We start from the raw sequence: 22,192 nt of genomic DNA, 5'->3' as shown, positions 1-22,192 counted from the left end.
AGTTGAAGTTCTAAAATAACTATTATAAACCGGATAGTTCCGGTCCTTGATTCTGATTGGTTGAGCCACGTTCGAAGCTGTTGTAAATTACTCTACAAACACACACCTTTGTTTACTTTGTGTGTTGCTCGGCAACCACTTTATTGCATCCACAACTGTTTCTGAGGAACTGCATTGTTTGGCGGAAGAATACTGTTTTTATTAATATCATTACACTTTATTTGCTCGGTTTTATTTAGTGAAACCTTACTACATACATGGGATAACCGTTTTATAAAAGCAATAAGCCCCGTGAAGCCGTGGTTTACAGTGAATTTATAACTCCGCTTCGCGTCGTGCCTAACAACGCCCCTTAGCTGTTATAAATTCACTGTAAACCATGGCTTCTTGGGGCTTATTGCTTTAATAAATAACTAATAACTAAATAAACAAAAACTAATAAATTAATTAAAAACCTAATACATATTATATAGACATATTTTTTTTTAAAAACTAAAATAAAAATCGTAAAAAGACACAATAAAGTTACTAAACTTAAAGAAAATGTCAAATTAAAGAGAAAATAAAAAAACAAATCTAATTCAAAATATGAATAAGAACTACTACTAAAATGATTCTGTTGTAAATGCTATTTCATGTTGATTTTTGGCTTTTATATCAAATTCCATTTATATACTATATGGCATGTATGATGTTTAATATCCTTTCTTGTTCTCTCTCTGCAGCCGTTCTGTGGATGTGAGCACATACCCTGTGTCCTGTAGAGATCAGTGCAGCAGTCCTCAGCTAACACACTCTTTCCTGTTGTGTAAATATCCTGTACCACCCTCTACTGGCCGCAGGCTGAAGACGCAGTCACACACACTGACAGCCCAGCTGCTGGCTGCTGAAGACCTCACACCTCTCGCTACACCCATGCTCATAGAAGAGGGGTAAGACACACACAGAATTAAATATCAAACATGACTTTTGTGGTGCATTTGACTTTTTCAAAGGGGACATATCTAAATCACAAGGCAATCTCAATTCTTGCACCGCTCTTGTTTAGCCTGTATATGCTCCCACTAAGTCAAATAATGAGAAAGGCAATTTGGTTCTATCACAGCTATGCAGATGATACCCAGATTTACCTAGCCTTATCGCCAAATGACTACAGCCCCATTGACTCCCTCTGCCAATGCATTGATGAAATTAACAGTTGGATGTGCCAGAACTCTCTTCAGTTAAACAAGGAAAAAACTGAAGTCATTGCATTTGGAAACAAAGATAAGTTCTCAAGGTGAATGCATACCTTGACTCTAAGGGTCTAACATCTAAAAATCAAGTCAGGAATCTTGGTGTGATTCTGGGGACAGACCAGTAACTAAATCAGCATACTATCATCTACAAAACATTGCAAGAATTAGAGGTTTTGTTTCCAGTCAAGACTTGGAGAAACTTGTTCATGCCTTTATCACCAGCAGGGTGGACTATTGTAATGGTCTCCTCACCGGCCTTCCCAAGAAGACCATTAGACAGCTGCAGCTCATCCAGAACGCTGCTGCCAGGATTCTGACTAGAACCAGAAAATCTGAGCATATCACACCAGTCCTCAGGTCCTTACACTGGCTTCCAGTTATATTTAGGATTGATTTTAAAGTACTTTTACTCGTTTATAAATCACTCAATGGCGTAGGACCTAAATATATAGCAGATATGCTCACTGAATATAAACCTAACAGACCACTCAGATCATTAGGATCGAGTCAGTTAGAAATACCAAGGGTTCACACAAAACAAGGGGAGTCCGCTTTTAGTTATTATGCCGCTCGCAGTTGGAATCAGCTTCCAGAAGAGATCAGATGTGCTAAAACATTAGTCACATTTAAATTCAGAGTCAAAACTCATCTGTTTAGCTGTGCATTTACTGAATGAGCACTGTGCGATGTCCGAACTGATTGCACTATGTTTTATGTATAATCATTTTCTATTCTTAACTGTTGTAAATTTATTTTAAACCTCTTAAATCAATTTTTAAAATCATTTTCAAAGTTTTTAAATGCCTTGTTTTATTGTTGTGATTTTTTATTTTAATTTTATGTAAAGCACTTTGAATTACCATTGTGTATGAAATGTGCTATATAAATGAACTTGCCTTGCCTAAGTCTGGACAATATATTGCATATTTACAATACATTTCGTCCCCTTGGAATTATAAGGTTCTATCTGCATTCCGAGTAGTTTTGAGATATTGAGCTTCAAAGTTTTTGCATTCCATTCGACTGTGTAGATAGAACCTTTTTGTTTTATAAATACAAAGTCCCAAAATGTACACAACATTAAAACATCTATCACATAATGTAAATAAGATGTCACAGAATAATAATATGTGAATAACTCAATTTTGACAAATATGTCAGATAGAACCTTTTATAATTCCAAGGGGACGATTTATGGTGATTTTTGTTAAAAGAAGCAATATTGTGGGGATTTACACACTTACTTGACCTTTAAGTGTCCAAACGTCTGTGTTCGCTGTAGGTTTAATGGTCCAGACCTGAAAAACTCTGGCACCATCTTTATCTAAATGTAACATGGGAGCTTGTTGTGAAAATGCAGCTGACCTTGAGCTAAATGCTGATATATTTTTAGTTATTTTTGTAATGGGTGATTATGACTTCTTTAGTAAAAGCTTACCAGAAAGTATTTTAGAATTTTTATCATATGTTAATTTAAATATATTTTGGGTTTGCTTGGTCTTTATTTTGTGTTTATGTAACTTTTTTGTATAACTACGTTTTTGCCATGAAGATGCAGACATGGCAATAAAAATAAATAACTACTATTACTAATAGATTATACGAAGAGTGAAATTGAAAATAAAAGCAATATTTTGAATATTGGAAGCACATCGGTTGCCTAATGTGTTGGAAAATAGCAATAAATAAATTTTCTGAGTTTTTTTTCTTACTTTTTTTGTATTGTATTGTATTTTTTTTATTTATTTCAGTGAATTGTGTTTTAATGAATTGTTCAAAACACAAATTCATTTATTTGCTAGTGTCATAATTCAAAAATATTCCCAGAAGCTTATGGATGGCTTTTTATATTTAAAAATATTTGAGCAAAAATATGTACAATACTGTTATTTAATTTTATAAAGCTTTGTGGTATTTAATAACATAATAATTTTTGTTTATCTATAACGTTGCTATATTTCCCATCCCTAAATATATTCGTAAAATATATATATTTTTTATTATTCTTTACTGTGTCAAAACCAGTCTGTTTAATTCTAAGGTTCTCTCTTTCTGTCATTTGTTCAGGTATAACGTGACGCAGTCGGAGCTGTTGGCTCTGCTGTGCCATATAGCTGATGAGCTGTTATTCAGACAGATTGTCTGGCTGAAGCGTTTACCCTTCTACGGCGATCTGTCCATCAAAGACTGCACCCGTTTACTGGGGGCTTCCTGGCATCAGCTCATCCTGCTCTCCTCGCTCACGGTGCACAGCGGACAGATACTGGGAGAACTGGCCAACATCACACACCAGTACACACCGTCCAACCTGACACTACAGGGGTATGAACGATAATGATCAGTAATGCACAGTAACTCCGCCCACCATGAAATCTCATTGGTCCAAAATATCTATGAATGTATACATGTGTGTATGCAGGTTTGGTGAGGATGCTATGGAGGTCATGGAGAGTTTAAATTTTCTCTTCCGTAAGTTTCATCAACTAAATATCAGCAATGAGGAGTACAGCTGCTTAAAGACCATCACTCTGCTCAATCAAGGTAACACACAGACACTAACTGAGATCTTTGTGGCCATAGCAGATGTGTGTAATTTGAGTGTGTGTGTGTGTGTTGCAGATATGGCAGGTTTGTATGCAACACATCCACGCTGGAACAGTTAAGTGAACGTTACTGGTCCGTGTGTCGTGACCTGACAGAACGACTCCACCCTCGCCGACCCAAACGCTTCTCTGAAATCATCACCTGCCTTTCTGAAATACGCTACACCTCAGGTGTGTATCTGTGTAATACTGGAGGGAGATTACGGGAGAGAGTGAATGAACGCAAAAAGATGTTTTTTTTTTCTTCAATTGTTCAAAGTAGAGTAGTATATAAATAGAAATGAATACTTTATTCAGTAAGGATGCATTAAATTGATCAGAAGTGACAGTAATGACATTTATAATGTTACAAAAGATTACATTTTTTTAAATAAAATGTTTAATAAAAAGATTACAAAAAAATATATATCACAGTTTTGCACAACTTTTCAACAAATGAGCAGCAAATCAGCATATTAGAATGATTTCTGAAGGATCATGTGACACTGAAGACTGGAGTAATGATGCTGAAAATGCAGCTTTGTACCACAGAAATAAATGACATTTTAAAGGCTGGAGCGACGAGACAAAAACATTAAAACCCATTACAAACGAGGCCATCGTTGCATCCAGTGGGGACATAATTACGGATTATAATGACTTATACTATCTTTTTACGCGTTGCGTTGCATCGCGCCATGTAAACATAAAACCATTTTTGCATTTGTGATCGGAGAAATGACAAACAACAAGCGCTACTCTACACTGCTCAAACCTCGCGTTTGAATCGTCAGTGGCAAATCCTTAAAGTTTAAACATGCTTACAGTCTGTGAGTCAGAACAGCCGGCATTGTAGTCTACTCTACCAGGATCAGGAAACAGTCCTCCATAAAATGCGCTGGACACATCTGAATATTTGGGTTGAACTGTTCTGGAACAGTGTTGTAAATACAACTTAACCACTGATTTCTAGTCGTGTCCATTTTTGGAAGACCAAACAAAGTAGTTTCGCTTTCACAACGAAACGCACGGCGGGCTAGAGTGAGCAGAGGCGGCCGGCTTGCGGCAACCACATGTGACGACCTCGGGCTGGACTCCACTTCATCCACAGTGAATGCCGATCCGTCGATCCACAGCGCGAAGTTGATGTATTTCCTCAGCGACCAGCACGGATCAGCTCTAGGCATGACGAAGCGGATATCGTCCTCTTTTGGAAGGCCAACCAAAGTAGTTTCACTTTCACAACGAAACACACAGCGCCTTCACGATGTGGTGGCAGCAACAATACTACAGCGAGAATAAAAGTTACGCCTTTCTTTGCGTGAACATTTGGGCGGCGTTATGCAAATCTTCCCACATCGTGACGTAGATGTGTGGGGGCGTGTTAGAACGAGCCGTTTTAGGTTGGCGTGGTTGACTCTTAACTTTTATAAAGAATATCTCTTTGGATTTGAGACTTTAGTCTTTGCAACTTTACAGATCTTCTTTATGCACCAAGAGCTTGTAACACTCCAAAGAGAAAGGAAAAATTGAAATCGCATCATATGACCCCTTTAAAATATATTCAAATAGAAAACTGTTACTTTAAACGGCAATAATATTCCACAGTCTTACTGTTTTTACTGTATTTCTACTCCAATAAATGCAGCCTTGGTGAGCATAAGAGGCTTTTTTCGAAAACATTCAAATTTTTGAACAGTGTTGTGTTTTAAAGCAACAGTTCACTCAACTCAACTCCATTTTATTCCAAATCTTTTTGACTCTCACTGGCACACAAATGAAGATGTTCACTGCATAATTCCAGCATTTAGCAGAAAACCTAAAAACATTTTAGCCTCACATTAGTTTCGTTGCAGCACAGTATTTCAGACTTGGTGTTAAGTATTTTATAGAGATGCATTATTTCCTTTTAAAATCTCGTTGCTCATCTATTTGATGATGCTGTTTGAATATGCGACAGTTAGCCAATCAAAATGTACCTCTGCTAATGACGTCATTATTGGTTACAGGTAAGATGATGGCCATTCCACTGGAGCAGCTCCCTCTGCTGTTTAAGGCGGTACTGTACTCCTGCACAACCAATCAAAACCCCTGGCTAACCTGCAGCTCCACCTCCAAGACATAGGCCACGCCTTCAACTAGCTGTTTTTATTTTTTTCCCCTAATGTATTTATTACATGACAAAGTTGAATGTAAAACTCTTGACAGATTTGTATGTGATTTCGAAATAGCGATCTATCAAGATGCCTGCAAAGAATACCTCAGGAGCTTGACTTTTGAAGGAAAAAACTCTTTGACCATTGTGTTAATGATCAAAATGAAAAGAAAAACCAGAAATGAACACACTGCAATCCATTGTTGAATTATGCAGCCTCTAGCTATGATATGAAATGTCCTTGTGTTGCAGGATGTCACTGATAAAATATGCCTGATAAAATAGTGAAGATGCCAAGGTGCTGAATTTCATTCAAAAAACAATGTTTCTTATTGAGATGATAGCTACATTTGAGCTATAGGGATTTAAATAGTCAAAATGATCATCCGCAGCTCACAAGTTTGAGTACCAAAGCTGAGTGTGCCACAATATACGTGCTGTTGACCAATAGTTTTTCAGGATGGAGACTTTACATTTGAGCCAGTCGCCGGGGTAACGAAATGCAATATGCACACTCTTTATCCCAGGTGTGTGTGTGTGTGTGTGTGATTTCCTCTCACATGTGTCTTCAAGGAAGTGTGAATGTTCGAACAGGGTTTATGTGTTTGTATTTTGCCGTAGTTGTAGTTTTGTTGGAAATGTTATTCCTCCTTTTAATGTTTTGTTCATTTTTACTCCTGTTTTTGAACATGTGTTTGAGCTGTTACCAGAGGAGGCGTTTCTCAGGAAGGTTGTTTTACCTGATGAGGGTTGTGTTTGATGGAGCATTCCAAATATTACTAAACATTGGAAGAATTTCATGTGGTTTTAACCTTCCATTCCTTCTTTGAATGTTTACATATCTGTTTTTGCCGTAGCTAAGACAATGAGAGGGTAAAATATAGCGGCGTGCTTGCGGATAGCATGCGAGAGTCGCTCTGAAGAAGGGGGGTTATCATTTTCTTTGTGCACGCCATGATTCTCTCCGTTTTGTTACCATCTGAGGCCTTGAAGTGCCTGTATAGTTGATGACATAAAGACCGGGCGGTAAGAAGACTGTGTCACTCAGCTGTTTGTCTTTCTTGATATTCATTGTTCATCTGATTAGCATGGTATTTTTCTTCTCTGCATTTGAATGTTTACAGCATTTAAAATTACATCGTACTAATTTTCGTTTTATAAAGAAGGCCTGATAAACATGTCTCTGTGTGTTGATTTATCATCAGTGTCTCTGTTTGATCTTCTCTATGGTGCTCTTGTGTTTTCTTGGCTCTGTGGCCTTGCAGATTTAAAGTAGCATGCTTAATAACTGTTTTTAGTCAATATGAATTCAGTTTAAGGCCATCTATGTGCTAAACGTTGACAAATTTCACTAGTCGATACACACAACACATTATAACAGGTCAAAATTATTGATGACTCATCCTGCACTACACAGATTTTTGTCCAATCAAATGGTCTCTAAAACAAGAATGCCCCTCCCCCAATACCACCTCCAGTCAAATAACATTAAAGGAAATGCTTATCACAATTGAAAAAAACAGCAGCATTTTTGTTTTCAACAACAACTTTGTGAACATACTAATACAGGATTGGTCAGTAACATTTTGAGTATTAGTAAAGGATCAAGTGCTTTGATAAGTCATCTGTTGGCTTGCAACTAGCTAGTATACTTATGTCCTATACTGTGTTAGTGGATATATATAGGAAGGAACCGCAGCCTGTATTTTTGTACAGTCATTAAAACTCAATCAAAACAGACAAACTCAGCATTTGTTGTATGTCACATTTGTGAAAAATCCCAAAATGAATTTACTATTTAAAATTCAAATGCTTAATGCCACATACAATCATTATTCAACAGAAAACTTGCTGTTCCAGATGTAAAATGGGCATTCAATTTTTATTTTCAATGTTAATTTGCAAACCTTTGAAGACGAGCCTATACTGTGAGCTATGAGGTTGTTAGACAGTTGTACATGCTTTGTTGAAGACGTCAGCCTGTATTTTTTCTACTTATTTTTTAAATAATCATGTTTAACCATGGAATTCATGGTGAAAACAACATCATTTTGCAGCAAAAGAACTCTAGAACTACCACTTCCATGAAGCACTGTGAATGATATAAACTATTTAATATTTGTGTAGATATATGCATATATATATATATATCCACTGCTATATCCATCACAATGCTTCATGGGACAGTAGTTCTTCCACACATTAAAGCCACTCACTGCCTCTTATTTTTAAAAAAGACAAGTGCGCCAACATATAACGCCATTGCGTTATGGGCGTCCGTACGAGGTATCATAATAAAAGGCAAAACACCAAAAATAATTCTTTAAAACTATATTTGTGATTCCCCTCATAGCTGGTTGGTTTGGTTTATGGCTTATAACTGGGAAAAAAATACTTCCAGAGCCAAGGCCGCTGAAAATGTGGGCAGGCAATTGCACTCTATTAGCATCATCACAGAAATTAAGCTATATTTGCATATAGAAAGGGAATAGTAGATACATATTTATGTGGCTAAATACCCTGATGCATAGAGACCCAGTCAATTAAAATGGATGAAGTAACTTTGCTCTCTGATACCACGGATTTCCTTAGAACTAGATATGGGTCTGATTTATCTTACCCCTTATATTATCTTCGTGAATTGAGAATGACGCCTAAGAAAAATTACAGGAAGACTGTCCATTGAGAGAAAAAAAGTTTATTAATATAAATTGTGTAAATCTCAGATGTCAAAACTTGCAGATTTGCCTTTATGTGCTGAATATACAAGCCTGTTGAAGTGCACTTAAGATGTAAAGTGTGGCCAGTGTGAAAGCGAATATTGTTTATTGATTTTTTTTCTTAATTCTCATTCTTATTATTTCCCCCCTTCTTCAATTCATCTTTTATGCCAGAATATAATTCTATTCAACTATAGTTGAATAATTGACATGTTGGTGGAAAGGCCACGAAGGTCAAAGACTACAAAGACTCTTTTCAATCTCTTCTTTTCTCCCCTTTCTCTTTTAAAAATAAAATCAGGTGCAATGTTGAGGTCTTATGTGAGCTAGAGATGACAACTCCATTGGATGTTCGGGGGTTTTGACCTTGCCAGAATCCTTTTTTGTTGAACCGCACAAAATCTCTTTTTGTCATTTAAGCTGTTGTTTAATTTTTCTGGGACAATATTTTGATGGACAGATCGTAGATAAAAATATCTATCTGAGACAGACATTCATCATGTCAGTGAATAGGAACCATGTGTTGTACAATAAGGAAAGTACAATAATAACTATTCTTTCAAGCTTTTTGTTCATATTTTCTTAGATTTAGTCTTTAGGGGCAGTTGGTGGTGTGTCTTAAATTGATATTTTTTATGTGATAATAAATGGCTAATATGATAATATTGATCATTTTATATTAAGATATCATGATATCTATCTATCTATCTATCTATCTATCTATCTATCTATCTATCTATCTAATCTTCTACAAATGATGTGGACATCTCTAAATGCGCTGTCTTGGAAGACAATCGTGCAGTTGCTGGACCAATCAGATCTCAGTGGGAGAAAAAGTACGTAAAATAGGCCTAGTAGTTAATTTTTTTATTTAGTCTATAAATGAATTAAATTAAGGTTACATTAAGATGTGAAAGTGGCATTTGTGCAAACATTGTTCATTTTTATTCCTCACTCTCAGAAAAAAAGGTACAAAAGCTGTCACTGCAGTAGGCCTACATTTTTAAAAGGTACACTTTTGTACCTTTTTCAGGTGCGTATTAGTAGCCTACATTAAAAGGACATATAGGTCTACCTAAAGTGTAAATATTAGTACCTAAATGGTACATAATTAGCAACTTTAGAAAAGGTGACCGCTTTTGTACCTTTTTTTCTTAAAATAAAAATCAGCTATATGCATATCAACAACAACAAAAATAGGTCGGTCGATTTGAAAGCAACGCTGTATATATTTTTAAGCATAAAATGAGTTTATTCGAAGCAGTCGTTTGGAAACTTGTCTCCTCCCCATCCTCAGTACCTGTTGCAGATAGGCGCTTCTTCCTGTCGCTCATTGACTGTTTTGTGTGTGTGTGTGTGTGTGTGTGTGTGTGTGTGTGTGAATATGAGGGCATGTCTACTGTGTGAACGCACGAGGCCAAACACTAAAGAGCTGCTGCCCTCGCGCTGTCCTCGCTCACATCACGCGGGTTTTACCGGGGAAACACTCACGCACTGAACCGGCAGGATCGCGCAGTGGTTGTGTCCGGTGTGTGGGGATAAAGTTTCTGGCTATCATTATGGTTTATTAACCTGCGAGAGCTGCAAGGTATTAAATCAGGAGATTTCAATACTGTAAAATGTTTTCAGTAACCTCAAATCTGTCTGATGTGATGACATTCGTCTAAATGAACAGGTTTTAAGTATAAGAATATTTTTTTCTTAATCTAAATGTTTCATATGTTTATCCTGAATAATTGAATAAGCCTATGACTGAATCAGCCTGGCTACCTTAGCAAAGTAGGCTGTTTTGAAGGGTCAGATCAAGTAGAAAAAGCTATTTTAGCTGACAAATGCACTTAAAAAAATGTTGGGTTGTTTCAAGCCAACTTTGGGTCAAATATGGACTAACCCAACTTTTGGGTTAAAAATGTAATGTAAAAATTTAACCCAACGGTTGGGTTAGTCCATATTTGACCCAAAGTTGACCCAGCATTTTTTAGAGTGTATAAAGGGTTAGACATTTTTGTCGATATATTAGATATTAAATACATAATATTTCGATGCTGCAGTCACTTCGAACAAATCACGTAGCCTGCTTATTCATTTTAAAGTCACTTTGGCAATTGATCTATAGATAAATGATTCTGTAGAATTGATCATTTTAAATGTTTCTTTTCTTTTCTTCTTTCTTGTCGAGTGGTAACATTATTGTCTCCCTTCATTTTAAAGGGTTTCTTTAAGAGGACCGTACAGAATAACAAACGGTACACATGTGCTGAGAGTCAGGACTGTAATATCGATAAAACCCAGAGGAAACGCTGTCCGTTCTGCCGCTTTCAGAAATGTCTGAACGTCGGGATGCGGCTGGAAGGTGAGCGAAATATGCGTAATATCATATTTAATCTCAAATTCAGTTCGGTATAGACAACTGCATAAATCTGAAATTCATAAAGGATACTTGGAAATCAAATAATAATACATCATTTAAATGATTAGGCTACAATTGAAAATATTTTCTTGTAAAAATCATATTTGTAATTTTTTAGATCTGTTTGTTTTTATTATATTGATTAATTCCTCGTACATTTTTTGTTATCTTATCATTTATTATTAAAATCTGTATGTGTGTGGATAAAGGCAATCTCGTGACAGGGTCTGTGTATTTCCTTATGGAAAAATTGGCTGAAAAAAGATTAAATCACATTCCGTAATGTGGCAGGTCTATTTAAAAAAAAAAAAAAAAAAAAAAAACGAATAAGAATTTAAATTGCATTGCAGACAGTTGATTAGCTTCACATGTAGATGTAGAATTAGAGAAAAAAGACGAGGAAAAATAAACAGTGAAGAAAAAAAAATCGCCGTTCTTGTTGCAAGGTTGCTATTATCTGCAGGCACCTTTGCCTTACCGGCTGCGCGCGCTTTGCTTCTGGATCAAGGTTAAGTATTCATTTAAGCACAGCTCTATTTTTAATCAGTCAGGCTATAGAGGTATTTTTAACTAGTTCGTGAGTTAATAGAAGGACGAATTTTAGAGAAACGGACAAGAAGCAACATGTAACTGCTTGCAGAACACGATTCTTTTCTTCTAAAAAAGAAACATTCCAATTAGAACCAAAAACGGTTCTGCTACATACATGAAAAGAACCCTTTTTAAGTTCCACAAATATCTTTTTATTATTAATTTAATCAAATAAAATAAACACTGATCTGAAGAATAATTTGTATTTATTTGACTGTAATTTTATATTACTGTATAGAATATAAATATAATACAATACTTTTCATAATACATTTTATAATGCTTTTAAATGAATATGAAATACAGAACATGTATACATACTGTTTTTTATTTGTATGACTTTTTATTTAGATTGATTATAATATTCAATTATAAAATACTTTTGTATAATACTGTTAAATATTAAGATTAATCTAAAATGTATTGTAATATGGTTTTGTTTGTGCTCACAGCTGTCCGTGCTGATAGGATGCGAGGAGGGCGCAATAAATTTGGCCCCATGTACAAACGAGACCGGGCGTTAAAGCAGCAGAAGAAAGCTCTCATCCGGGCCAGCGGCTTAAAGATGGAAGCCACGCCCCCTTTGATGCCATCCCCTCAGTCTGACTACAGCTTCAGCACTGCTCTGTCCACCCCGGCTCCAAAAAACACCCACCCAAACATCAGCATCTCGGTGGCCCCTACAGATTACGAGCGCAACCTCTACGCATCCAGTTCCCTGAGCTTATCCGTCCCCATCCAGGCCCACACCCCTCTGCCAGCTCAGTACCCGGCGTATCCCACCCTGGCCAGCCACGCCATCAAATCCGAGTACCCCGACCACTACACAAGCGCAGAGCATTACACCTGCGCCAGCTCCCCAGAATCCGTTCCAGGCTACACGTACGTCGACCAGACGCGAGTGTCGACCAGCCCACCACTCGCCCCTCCGGGCTTAACGGTACCGCCACTGGTTCTGGAGTTTGTTCGCTGTGAGCAAGATGAGCTGCAGGTGCAAAGCAAGATAAGCGCTCACCTGGCCCACCTGCAGCAGGAACAGAACTCTCGGAGCGAGGCGGCCAATCAGGAACAGAACACACGTCTCGCTGCCAAACAGGAACGGCTCAGCACCTTCGGCCTGATGTGCCACATGGCCGATCAGACGCTCTTCTCTATAGTGGAGTGGGCGCGGAGCTGCATCTTCTTTAAGGAGCTCAAGGTAAGTGTGAACACGAGCGAAACTGAATTAAAGGGTTAGTTCATCAAAACATGAAATTCTGCCATCATTTACTCCCCCTCATGTTGTTCCAAACCTGTATGAGTTTCTTTTGTTGTGCTGAGCACAAAAAAAATTAAAAATCTGAAGAATGTTGAGTTGACGGTAGCCATTGACTTCAATAGTATGGAGAAAAATACTATGGAAGTCAATGGCTGCCGCCAACTGTTACCAAATTCTTCAAAATATCTTTTGAGTTCAGCAGAAGAAATACATTTATTCAGTTTTGGCACAACTTGAGGGTGAGTCAATTATGACAGAATTTTCATTTTTGGGTGAATTATCCCTTAAATAAAACCGCCTTGCATCATATTTGCTGAACATAATTTTGGGTTGCTGATTCAAAAAATATAGTCTGTTTTGCTCAAGCACGTCCCACTTTCTCACAATATATGATGCGTTTTGTCACATGTTTGCTTTTAACAATCATTTGTAAAGTGAAAAAGTCTTGTATTATCCCTAAATCACCAGAAAGACTGCCACAAAGATTCCTATCGTCCTGTAAACCAGGTTACAACTATTTGTTCAGTTCTCAGCCATTTTCCACATGTGTGAATGATTTTGAAGACACTGTCTATGCCTAATCCTGATTTCAAGCTCAGAGTTATGGCCAGCGACAAGAAAATGCAAACGTGACCCAGAGGTTTTCTGCTAAATCTGTGGGTGTTTTGCATCCAAATGGTGACATAAAATTACAGAATTTGTGAGGGGGAAAAAAAGCTTATTTATTTATATACTTGTGTTCATGTCAAGTTATTTGACATTAAATGGAGCATTTGAGGCAAATAGGGCAAACAATTATTTTCAGTCATTTGCAGATTTTAAATAATACATTTTGAATACTTCCTTTTGTCATTTGAAACCTTCGAAAATTGTTGCTATTTTAATAAGTGCAAAGCTTATACATATATATATATATATATATATATATATATATATATATTTATATATATAATCTTAACTTTTTAATTCTTATTTTGTAAAAACTTTACTTGATTGAAGTTTTTATTGATATTTTTGAATCCAGTATCATCAGATTAAGTTAGGCCTTTTACACACGCGCGCGCGCACACACACACACACACACACACACACACACACACACACAATGTTTGCATGAACAGAGCGGATGCGGTTGGCATGATGAAATGATGCTGACATGGATGAACAGGAGTGTGTGTGTGTGTGTGTGTGTGTGTGTGTGTTTCCAGACGAACAGACCCGGCCTGCTGTGTTTGCTCTGGCTCACTGTCACGTTTCTAATTGCTCTAGCATGCGGACAGTGATGTCTGATGTGATTCAATCAACAGGTGTATTTGAGGAAATTATTATAGCCGTCTGGTAATTTTATGCATTATGTTTTGTAGCATAAATGGCACAAATAGCAGGAAACACTGCATTGTAATAATGGTTTGAGCTGGTGTTGAAGGAAAAGCCTGTGAATATTGATAACGATATTATAATAATCATTATAAGGCATATTTTGTGCACATTTATATAAACTACCATTCAAAAGATTGGGGTTGATAAGATTTATTCATGTTTTTGAACATAAGAAGTCTCTTTTGCTCACCACGTCTGGTTTTATTTGATCAAAAATACAGTAAAAACAGTAATATTGTAAAAATAATGTTAAAATTTTAAATAACTGTTTTTTATTTGAATGTATTTTAAAATGTAATTTATTTCTCGGATGCAAAGCTGAATTTTCAGCATCATTACTCCAGTCTTCAGTGTCACACGATCCTTCAGAAATCATGCTAATTTGCTGCTCAAGAAACATTTGTTATTATTATCAATGTTGAAAACAGTTGTGATGCTTAATATATATATATTTTTTGTGGAAACAGTGATACATTTCTTTCAGGATTCTTTGATGAATAGAAATTTAAAACAATCAGTATTTATTTGAAATATAAATATTTTGCAACATTAAAAAAATGTAATAGTCTTATGTAAATGTCAAATTACAAAATGTAAATGTCATTGTCATAAAACTATGAATTTCTTTAAAAAAACAAATCTTACTGACCCCAAACTCTATTTTTTATAATTAATACTGGATACTGAACTGAATTCATTTAATAGCAATTTTGCAATTATTACAAGATTATTAAAACTGTAGAATTTTCATGAATCTTGCATTAATACATTCTGACTTGAAGAGGCGTCATCTTTTGCATATTTCAACAGGAAGTCTGGATTTACTGTTAATCCGAAATGCTGAGATATATTTAAGATTCATTTTACAAAGGCTCATTAACTTTTTCAGAACAATCTTAAATTGAGAGCTCCTGCTATATTGTGTCCATTATAACCTGTGGCATTGAGGGGTCTTTAAATAAAACACTTAGGTTTTGGTGGTCCTGAAGAGATCTTTAAATAAACTCAAGAGTGTTTGTTGTCTTAGAGGAAATAGAGGATGCACTCCTTTCTTTTGTCCATTCTGAGCTGCTGTCGCTTTCTGTTGTGTTTCCAAACCCTGCTGAGAATGCGGCATAAACACAATCACACGTTACAACATTTCAATATAATACTGGCCGTTATTCACACACACACACACACACACACATGGACAATGATACTCTGTGAAATCGCACACACATAACAGAATAACCTTCTCAACACACACACACACACACACACACAAATAGAGATAAGATGGAGGTAGGAAACAGAGGCTTAGAAAACAATAGGAAGGCCAACGTAAAATCTGAAAGATTATTATTAAAATCAGAAGAAAAAAGCAGAGCGTGAATGAAAACATGGAATTATTGCATTGAAATAGCAGCAATAAATCACAATACATTTTTAGTTTCAAATAAAATACAAGACACATAGTCGCTTCTGAATTTGATTTAAAACAATTGTTAGTGTCTGCAACAAATAGAACTAAATCTTTTACTTGATGTTCTTCATTTTTAGTGCAAACACCGCAATTTCCAGTCCTTTACTTCTCAGTACCTGTGTCTGTCTGTGTGTGTGTGTGTGTGTGTGCGAGCATGTGTGTGGGGGGGTTTAGCAACAGCATTCCTCTCCAGATAAGGGGAGAATGTGAATGTTGCAGTGTCCGTGTGTTCAGTCTGCCTGAAGATTTTTCTTATTCAACAAGTCTCACTCTTTTTAATTCATCAGATTCCTCCAGAAAATAGTTGTTATACTCAGCTGACTATTATTCACTCCTGAAAGATTCCAATTAGAAGCAAAGTAGTTTTTATATTCTGATGTAATAAGAAAACCTTTCTACATTCCACTGAAACCTTTTTATTTTATAGTTCTTTAGAAACCCGCTGATCTGAGGAACCTAAAGAACTTTTTTCATCTCCATAGGACCCAATGAAAAGAAAATTTTTTGCCAAACTTTTGCAGAACCATCGAAGAATCTTTTATTTTAAGAGTGTTGATATTTTTATTGTCATTGACTTATACCTGTAAAATCAATATTAACCTGTGCTTTTCAATTCTTTCTAGACAGTAAATGCATCTACTGTCAATGTTTAGTCTGAGCATTTAATGAATATTTATTTTGTTAATTTAAAATGCAGTAAATATGCTTCTCTGGTCCATCAGTTTGATTTAGTCTGCCACCTACAGGTCTGGAGATCATGTGTCTGGCTCAGAGAATGAATAACACAGGTTCATCTAGCTAACATGATTGTCCAGAATTAATCTCTTTAGCTATTTGCAACATGATGTTTTTAGGCAAAAGACATTCTGTGTTTTAGAATATTGGTGTATTTTTGGCCTGTTCTGTGATGCTATTCTGAAGAGGCTTCATAATAATTCCTTATTTAACAAAAAAAAAAAGTTGTGCAGGGTTATCATCAAACTAAAATTATAACCATAAAAAAGTCAACGTAAACTGAAATAAAATATAAAACAAACTTATTTTATTTCAGCTTTATTTTCATTTAGTTTTACTTGAAATCCTAAAATAGCTAATATAATTAATAAACTAAAACTAATAAAAATAAATAATTAATAATAAAAATGACAAAACACATAACAAAATTTTTAAAAAGTCTAAAAAAAAAAATAAAAAAAAATACACTGCAATGGTACACTCTCAGAAGAAAATGAACAAAAGCTGTCACTGGGCCGATATCCTTTCAAAAAGGTACAATTATGTAACTTTAAGATGCTAATGTGCATCGTTTAGACGTAAATAAAGTACAAAGGTGTATCTTTTGAAAAAAGACCAGCTTTTTGTACCTTTTGTTCTGAAAGTGTACAGTCATGGTATCAGTTAGTAATACCATAGTACTTTGATATATAGGCCTATTCCAAAATACCATATTCACAAAAGCTTTAGTGATCCCATGGTATGTTTTGTAAGTGACGTGACATACTGACTGACTGTAATAAAGCCCCTGAGGCAGGATGCTGCTGTATTAATACCATCATCACATCCTCTGTCTGTGCTGATGGATTGTTTCCACTTCACACTATTACCTGAACAGGTGTGTTCACACACACATATCACACCCACACATACGCCGGATGTGAACCCTCTGAAGACAAACATATGCAGTGTGTCTGACAGTTTGAAAGATGTCTCTCTAGTGGTGTTCAGTAAAGCATATACCATACTTGCAGACAGTGTGTAGAATGCATTTGTGTGTGTGTGTGTGTAACACTGATGATTTCAAAAGTTTGGGGTTGCTTATTTTTTAATGTTTCCAAGTGTTTTAGACTGATTAAGGCAGCATTTATTAATACATTAAAATCAATCATATTTAAAAATATTATTACAGTTTCAAATAACAGTTTTATTTTTGAATATATTTTAAAATGTAATTTATTCCTGTGATGCAAAGCTGAATTTTCAGCATCAATTTCAATCTTCAATGTCACATGATCCTCCAGAAATCATTAGAATATGCAGATTTTCTGCTTAATATTTTTTTTATTATTATTATTAGCATCAGTGTTGAAAATAGTTGTGCCGCTTTATATATTTGTGGAAACCGTGATATTCTTCATGATTTTTTTCAGCATTATTTGATGAATGGAAAGTTCAAAGAACAGCATTTAAAAAAAAAAAAAAATGAAATCATTTGTAACCCTATAAATGCCTTTATTATCACTTTTGATCAGTTTCATCAAGTGTCCTTGATGAATAAAAGTATTAATTTCTAAATAAATAAACCTGACCCTCAACTGACATTAACAGTTTGATAATTAAACCTGCCATGATTTTTAACATTTCCTTCAAGATTTCCTTCAGAACCGGCAAAGACATTCAAACACACACACACACACACACACACACACACACACACACACACACAAAAGTATGTTATGAAAAATATATATTTTAAATGAATGACTAAATACTTGATACTTCTCAATTTAAACTTGAAGCCATGTGAAAAAAGCAGCATATTAACATTTGCATATTGTCTGTTATTGCAACATGCATTCTATTTATAATATTTGAAAGTCAACAAGAAATGAAAAGTGACCATGTTCATTTTCTTTATGCATGTTTCTGGTTATATTTTAATCATTTATTTGATCATGTCATTACATGGACATGTCAATACACACAGAAGTAAACGTCTATATTGAGCAGTAATATAATATATAGCGTAAACAGTAAACATCTATATTGAGCAGTGAGCAGTACACTAAAACTGAATTCTAAATGTAGCTTCTGTCCTCTGTGGTCTGTTTGTGAGTTTTACTTCCACATTCACACAGCTGGACATTTGTGTCCTTCTGGGTCAAAATCTCAAATTCCTGCAACACAAAAAGAGGTGGGTTTATTCAGCAAAGATAAAACGGAGAGAGAAATAGCAGCTAGAATAAAGCCTGTGTTGTAGAAGTCTGGGGCAGCGGGCATGTATTATCGCCGATAAATGAGGGTTACAAAATATATAAAGCGCTGACAGGGAAGTGTTGTGGCGTTCAAGTGTGGTTGTGAATGTGTGCGCGTCTGTGTGTGATTTCAGAGTCAACAGCTACTGCTGAGAAATGGACAAGGGTCTTGTTTTACTCATAATCTTTTCAGAGCAAAGCTTTTTCTCTGTCCCATATAATAGCCCACACTATGAAAAATATATATTTTAAATGAATGACTAAATACTTGATACTTCTCAATTTAAACTTGAAGCCATGTGAAAAAAGCAGCATATTAACATTTGCATATTGTCTGTTATTGCAACATGCATTCTATTTATAATATTTGAAAGTCAACAAGAAATGAAAAGTGACCATGTTCATTTTCTTTATGCATGTTTCTGGTTATATTTTAATCATTTATTTGATCATGTCATTACATGGACATGTCAATACACACACACACACACACACACATATATATATTTATGCATGCATATATATGTGTGTGTGTGTGTGTGTGTGTGTATATACACACAGAAGTAAACGTCTATATTGAGCAGTAATATAATATATAGCGTAAACAGTAAACATCTATATTGAGCAGTGAGCAGTACACTAAAACTGAATTCTAAATGTAGCTTCTGTCCTCTGTGGTCTGTTTGTGAGTTTTACTTCCACATTCACACAGCTGGACATTTGTGTCCTTCTGGGTCAAAATCTCAAATTCCTGCAACACAAAAAGAGGTGGGTTTATTCAGCAAAGATAAAACGGAGAGAGAAATAGCAGCTAGAATAAAGCCTGTGTTGTAGAAGTCTGGGGCAGCGGGCATGTATTATCGCCGATAAATGAGGGTTACAAAATATATAAAGCGCTGACAGGGAAGTGTTGTGGCGTTCAAGTGTGGTTGTGAATGTGTGCGCGTCTGTGTGTGATTTCAGAGTCAACAGCTACTGCTGAGAAATGGACAAGGGTCTTGTTTTACTCATAATCTTTTCAGAGCAAAGCTTTTTCTCTGTCCCATATAATAGCCCACACTGGGGTGCCAAGGGCATCTGACACTCTCCAAAAGCGGCCTCACACAGCACTTATGGTGATGCTGCTGAGGACAAGCTGATAAATGCTAGTACGCTAGTAATGGTAGTAAGTCGCAGGTTCAGTATTCAAAAGGGAAGTTTGTTTTTCTAAAAAGTCCTTACTGTAGCACTTAATATCATTGATTTTGTTTATTTATTTTCTTTGGGCTTTTTGTCACTTTAATTGATAAACCTTTTTTTCTTTACCTGTTTTTTCTTGTGAAAGTCATGTGAAAATAATGTAGCTATTAAAGGAATAGTTCAGTCACAAATACATTTGCTGAAAATGTACTCACCCTCAGGCCATCCAAGATGTCGATGAGTTTGTTTCTTCATCGAAACAAGAAATTTAGAACTTGCATTAGCACTTGCTCACCAATGCAGTGAATGGGTGCCGTCAGAACAGCTGAGAAAAACATCACAATAATCCACAAGTAATCCACACCATTCCAGCCCATCAGTTAACATCTTGCGAAGTGAAAAAATGTATTTGAATGAAACAAATCCAACTTCGAACCATTGGTACCAAACAAAATATGAGTGTTTTATTCATAATAACGCTTCTTTCAGTGAAATGTCCACCCCTTGTTGTCCTCTCACATCAAAATCAATTTATTTAGAACAGTTTTTTCTTGCTTGGTCTGTGCATATTTTTCTCCTGATTCAGATGAGACCACTTTTTCACTGGAGAATGCAATATTATAAATTATAGCAAATATGAATAGATTTATTATAATACGATAGATTTGTTCCTTACAAACACTCTTTTTTGCTGTTGATTGATGAACTGGAATGGTTTGGATTACTTGTGGATGTTTTTATGACTCTCATTCTGACGGCACCCATTCACTGCAAAGGATCCACTGATGCAATGTTGAATTCGTCCAATCTGTTCTGATGAAGAAACAAACTCCTCTAAATCTTGAATGGCCTGTGGGTGAGGAAATTTTCAGCAAATTTCTGGGTGAACTATTCCTTTAATGTTTACGTATAGTACATTGTTTCATATTATTTTCTTACTCATTTTTATTTATTTATTTATTTGCTGAATTATTTGCATTCCAAAAACATGAGAATGATGCTTCTGGGTGACTAGTTTAGGACTAGGAAATATGGGCATTTTAACGCTGTTAAACGCTCCCCTGATTATCTATCATTTACAATGCGTCATTTTGTGGTGTTTTCAGAGAGTACATTCTGGTTGTCCAGTTTTGCGGTAGCACTTGAAATGTTGTTGTAACATTATTTCTGAACGTATGAGCACTTTCATGCTATCGGCTGATCGTACCTTGATTCTCCACAGTAATGGCTAGCATTGCTAACAATAGTTTGCAGCAGGTTCATGCACTTCAAGTCAAATAAAACCGTGTTTCTATGTTTATTCATGAAAGCAGCTGTAAATGCAGAAAGGTTTTTTCTTTTCAAGATTGAAATGCCTTGCTTCAAAAGAGCTTTAGCCTGAAGCTTTTTCTTTAACTATCATCAAAACATTCACTAGCTTTAGCTACTTCAAATAAGCTAGCATTACTTTTTATTCGGATCTCTTAATAATATCCAGTTTTTTCCTAGAAAGCAGAAAGAGACTCATAAGAAAAATAATTTGTCTCCTCTAGAGATTTAGAAGAGACTCAAATTTATTTCAAGAAATAAATAAATAAACATAAAATACTTCTCATCAAATAATCTTTTCCTTTCATATTTATATACCTCTATACTTTTATATTATATAATTGTCTCATTTGTTTGTATCTATTTATTTGATCATTTATAGAGAAACAACTGAGATTCACGAATTAAATCAAATATAACTAATATAAAAAATATAAATATGATGCAATTAATAACAATATTTTTTATGTATATAGCGCCTTTCCAAAAGCCAAGGCCAATTATAAGTAAATATTAAATAGTATTAAATAATAACAAATATAAATAAATATAGATTAAGTTTCCTGAGCTACGAAAGAGCAATTAAATGCAATTAATAATAATAATAATATTTTTTTATTTATTAGCGCCTTTCCAAAACCCAAGGTCAATTATAAGTAAATATTAAATAGTATTAAATAATAACAAATATCAATAAATATAGATTAAGTTTCCTGAGCTACGAAAGAGCAATTAAATGCAATTAATAATAATAATAATATTTTTTATTTATATAGCGCCTTTCCAAAACCCAAGGTCAAGGTCAATTGTAAGTAAATATTAAATAGTATTAAATCAAATATAACTAATATAAAAAATATAAATATGATGCAATTAATAACAATAATAATAATAATTTTTATTTATATAGCGCCTTTCCAAAACCCAAGGTCAA

General features: G+C 35.2%; 2 protein-coding genes across 2 annotated transcripts in view; both read left to right on the top strand.

The window, feature by feature from the left end:
- Nucleotides 1-6,643, top strand: part of LOC107585420 (nuclear receptor subfamily 6 group A member 1-B-like) — a 31,577-nt gene extending 24,934 nt beyond the window's left edge. Inside the window, exons 7-11 of the mRNA XM_016272438.1 lie at nucleotides 705-932; nucleotides 3,306-3,560; nucleotides 3,658-3,791; nucleotides 3,872-4,012; nucleotides 5,830-6,643. Of these exons, the coding sequence (XP_016127924.1) occupies nucleotides 705-932; nucleotides 3,306-3,560; nucleotides 3,658-3,791; nucleotides 3,872-4,012; nucleotides 5,830-5,945 (874 nt within the window). The 3' untranslated portion in view covers nucleotides 5,946-6,643. The remainder of the gene's footprint in view (nucleotides 1-704; nucleotides 933-3,305; nucleotides 3,561-3,657; nucleotides 3,792-3,871; nucleotides 4,013-5,829) is intronic.
- A 4,354-nt stretch (nucleotides 6,644-10,997) lies between these two features.
- Nucleotides 10,998-22,192, top strand: part of LOC107585456 (nuclear receptor subfamily 5 group A member 2-like) — a 17,814-nt gene continuing 6,619 nt past the window's right edge. Inside the window, exons 1-3 of the mRNA XM_016272475.1 lie at nucleotides 10,998-11,048; nucleotides 12,149-12,533; nucleotides 12,609-12,894. Coding sequence (XP_016127961.1) covers nucleotides 11,036-11,048; nucleotides 12,149-12,533; nucleotides 12,609-12,894 — 684 coding nt within the window. The 5' untranslated portion in view covers nucleotides 10,998-11,035. The remainder of the gene's footprint in view (nucleotides 11,049-12,148; nucleotides 12,534-12,608; nucleotides 12,895-22,192) is intronic.

The sequence above is a fragment of the Sinocyclocheilus grahami genome, unplaced genomic scaffold (assembly GCF_001515645.1).
Source record: "Sinocyclocheilus grahami isolate Dianchi unplaced genomic scaffold, SAMN03320097.WGS_v1.1 scaffold70.1, whole genome shotgun sequence".
Taxonomy (NCBI): Eukaryota; Metazoa; Chordata; class Actinopteri; order Cypriniformes; family Cyprinidae; genus Sinocyclocheilus; species Sinocyclocheilus grahami.
This window is presented reverse-complemented; position numbering and strand designations above follow the sequence as displayed.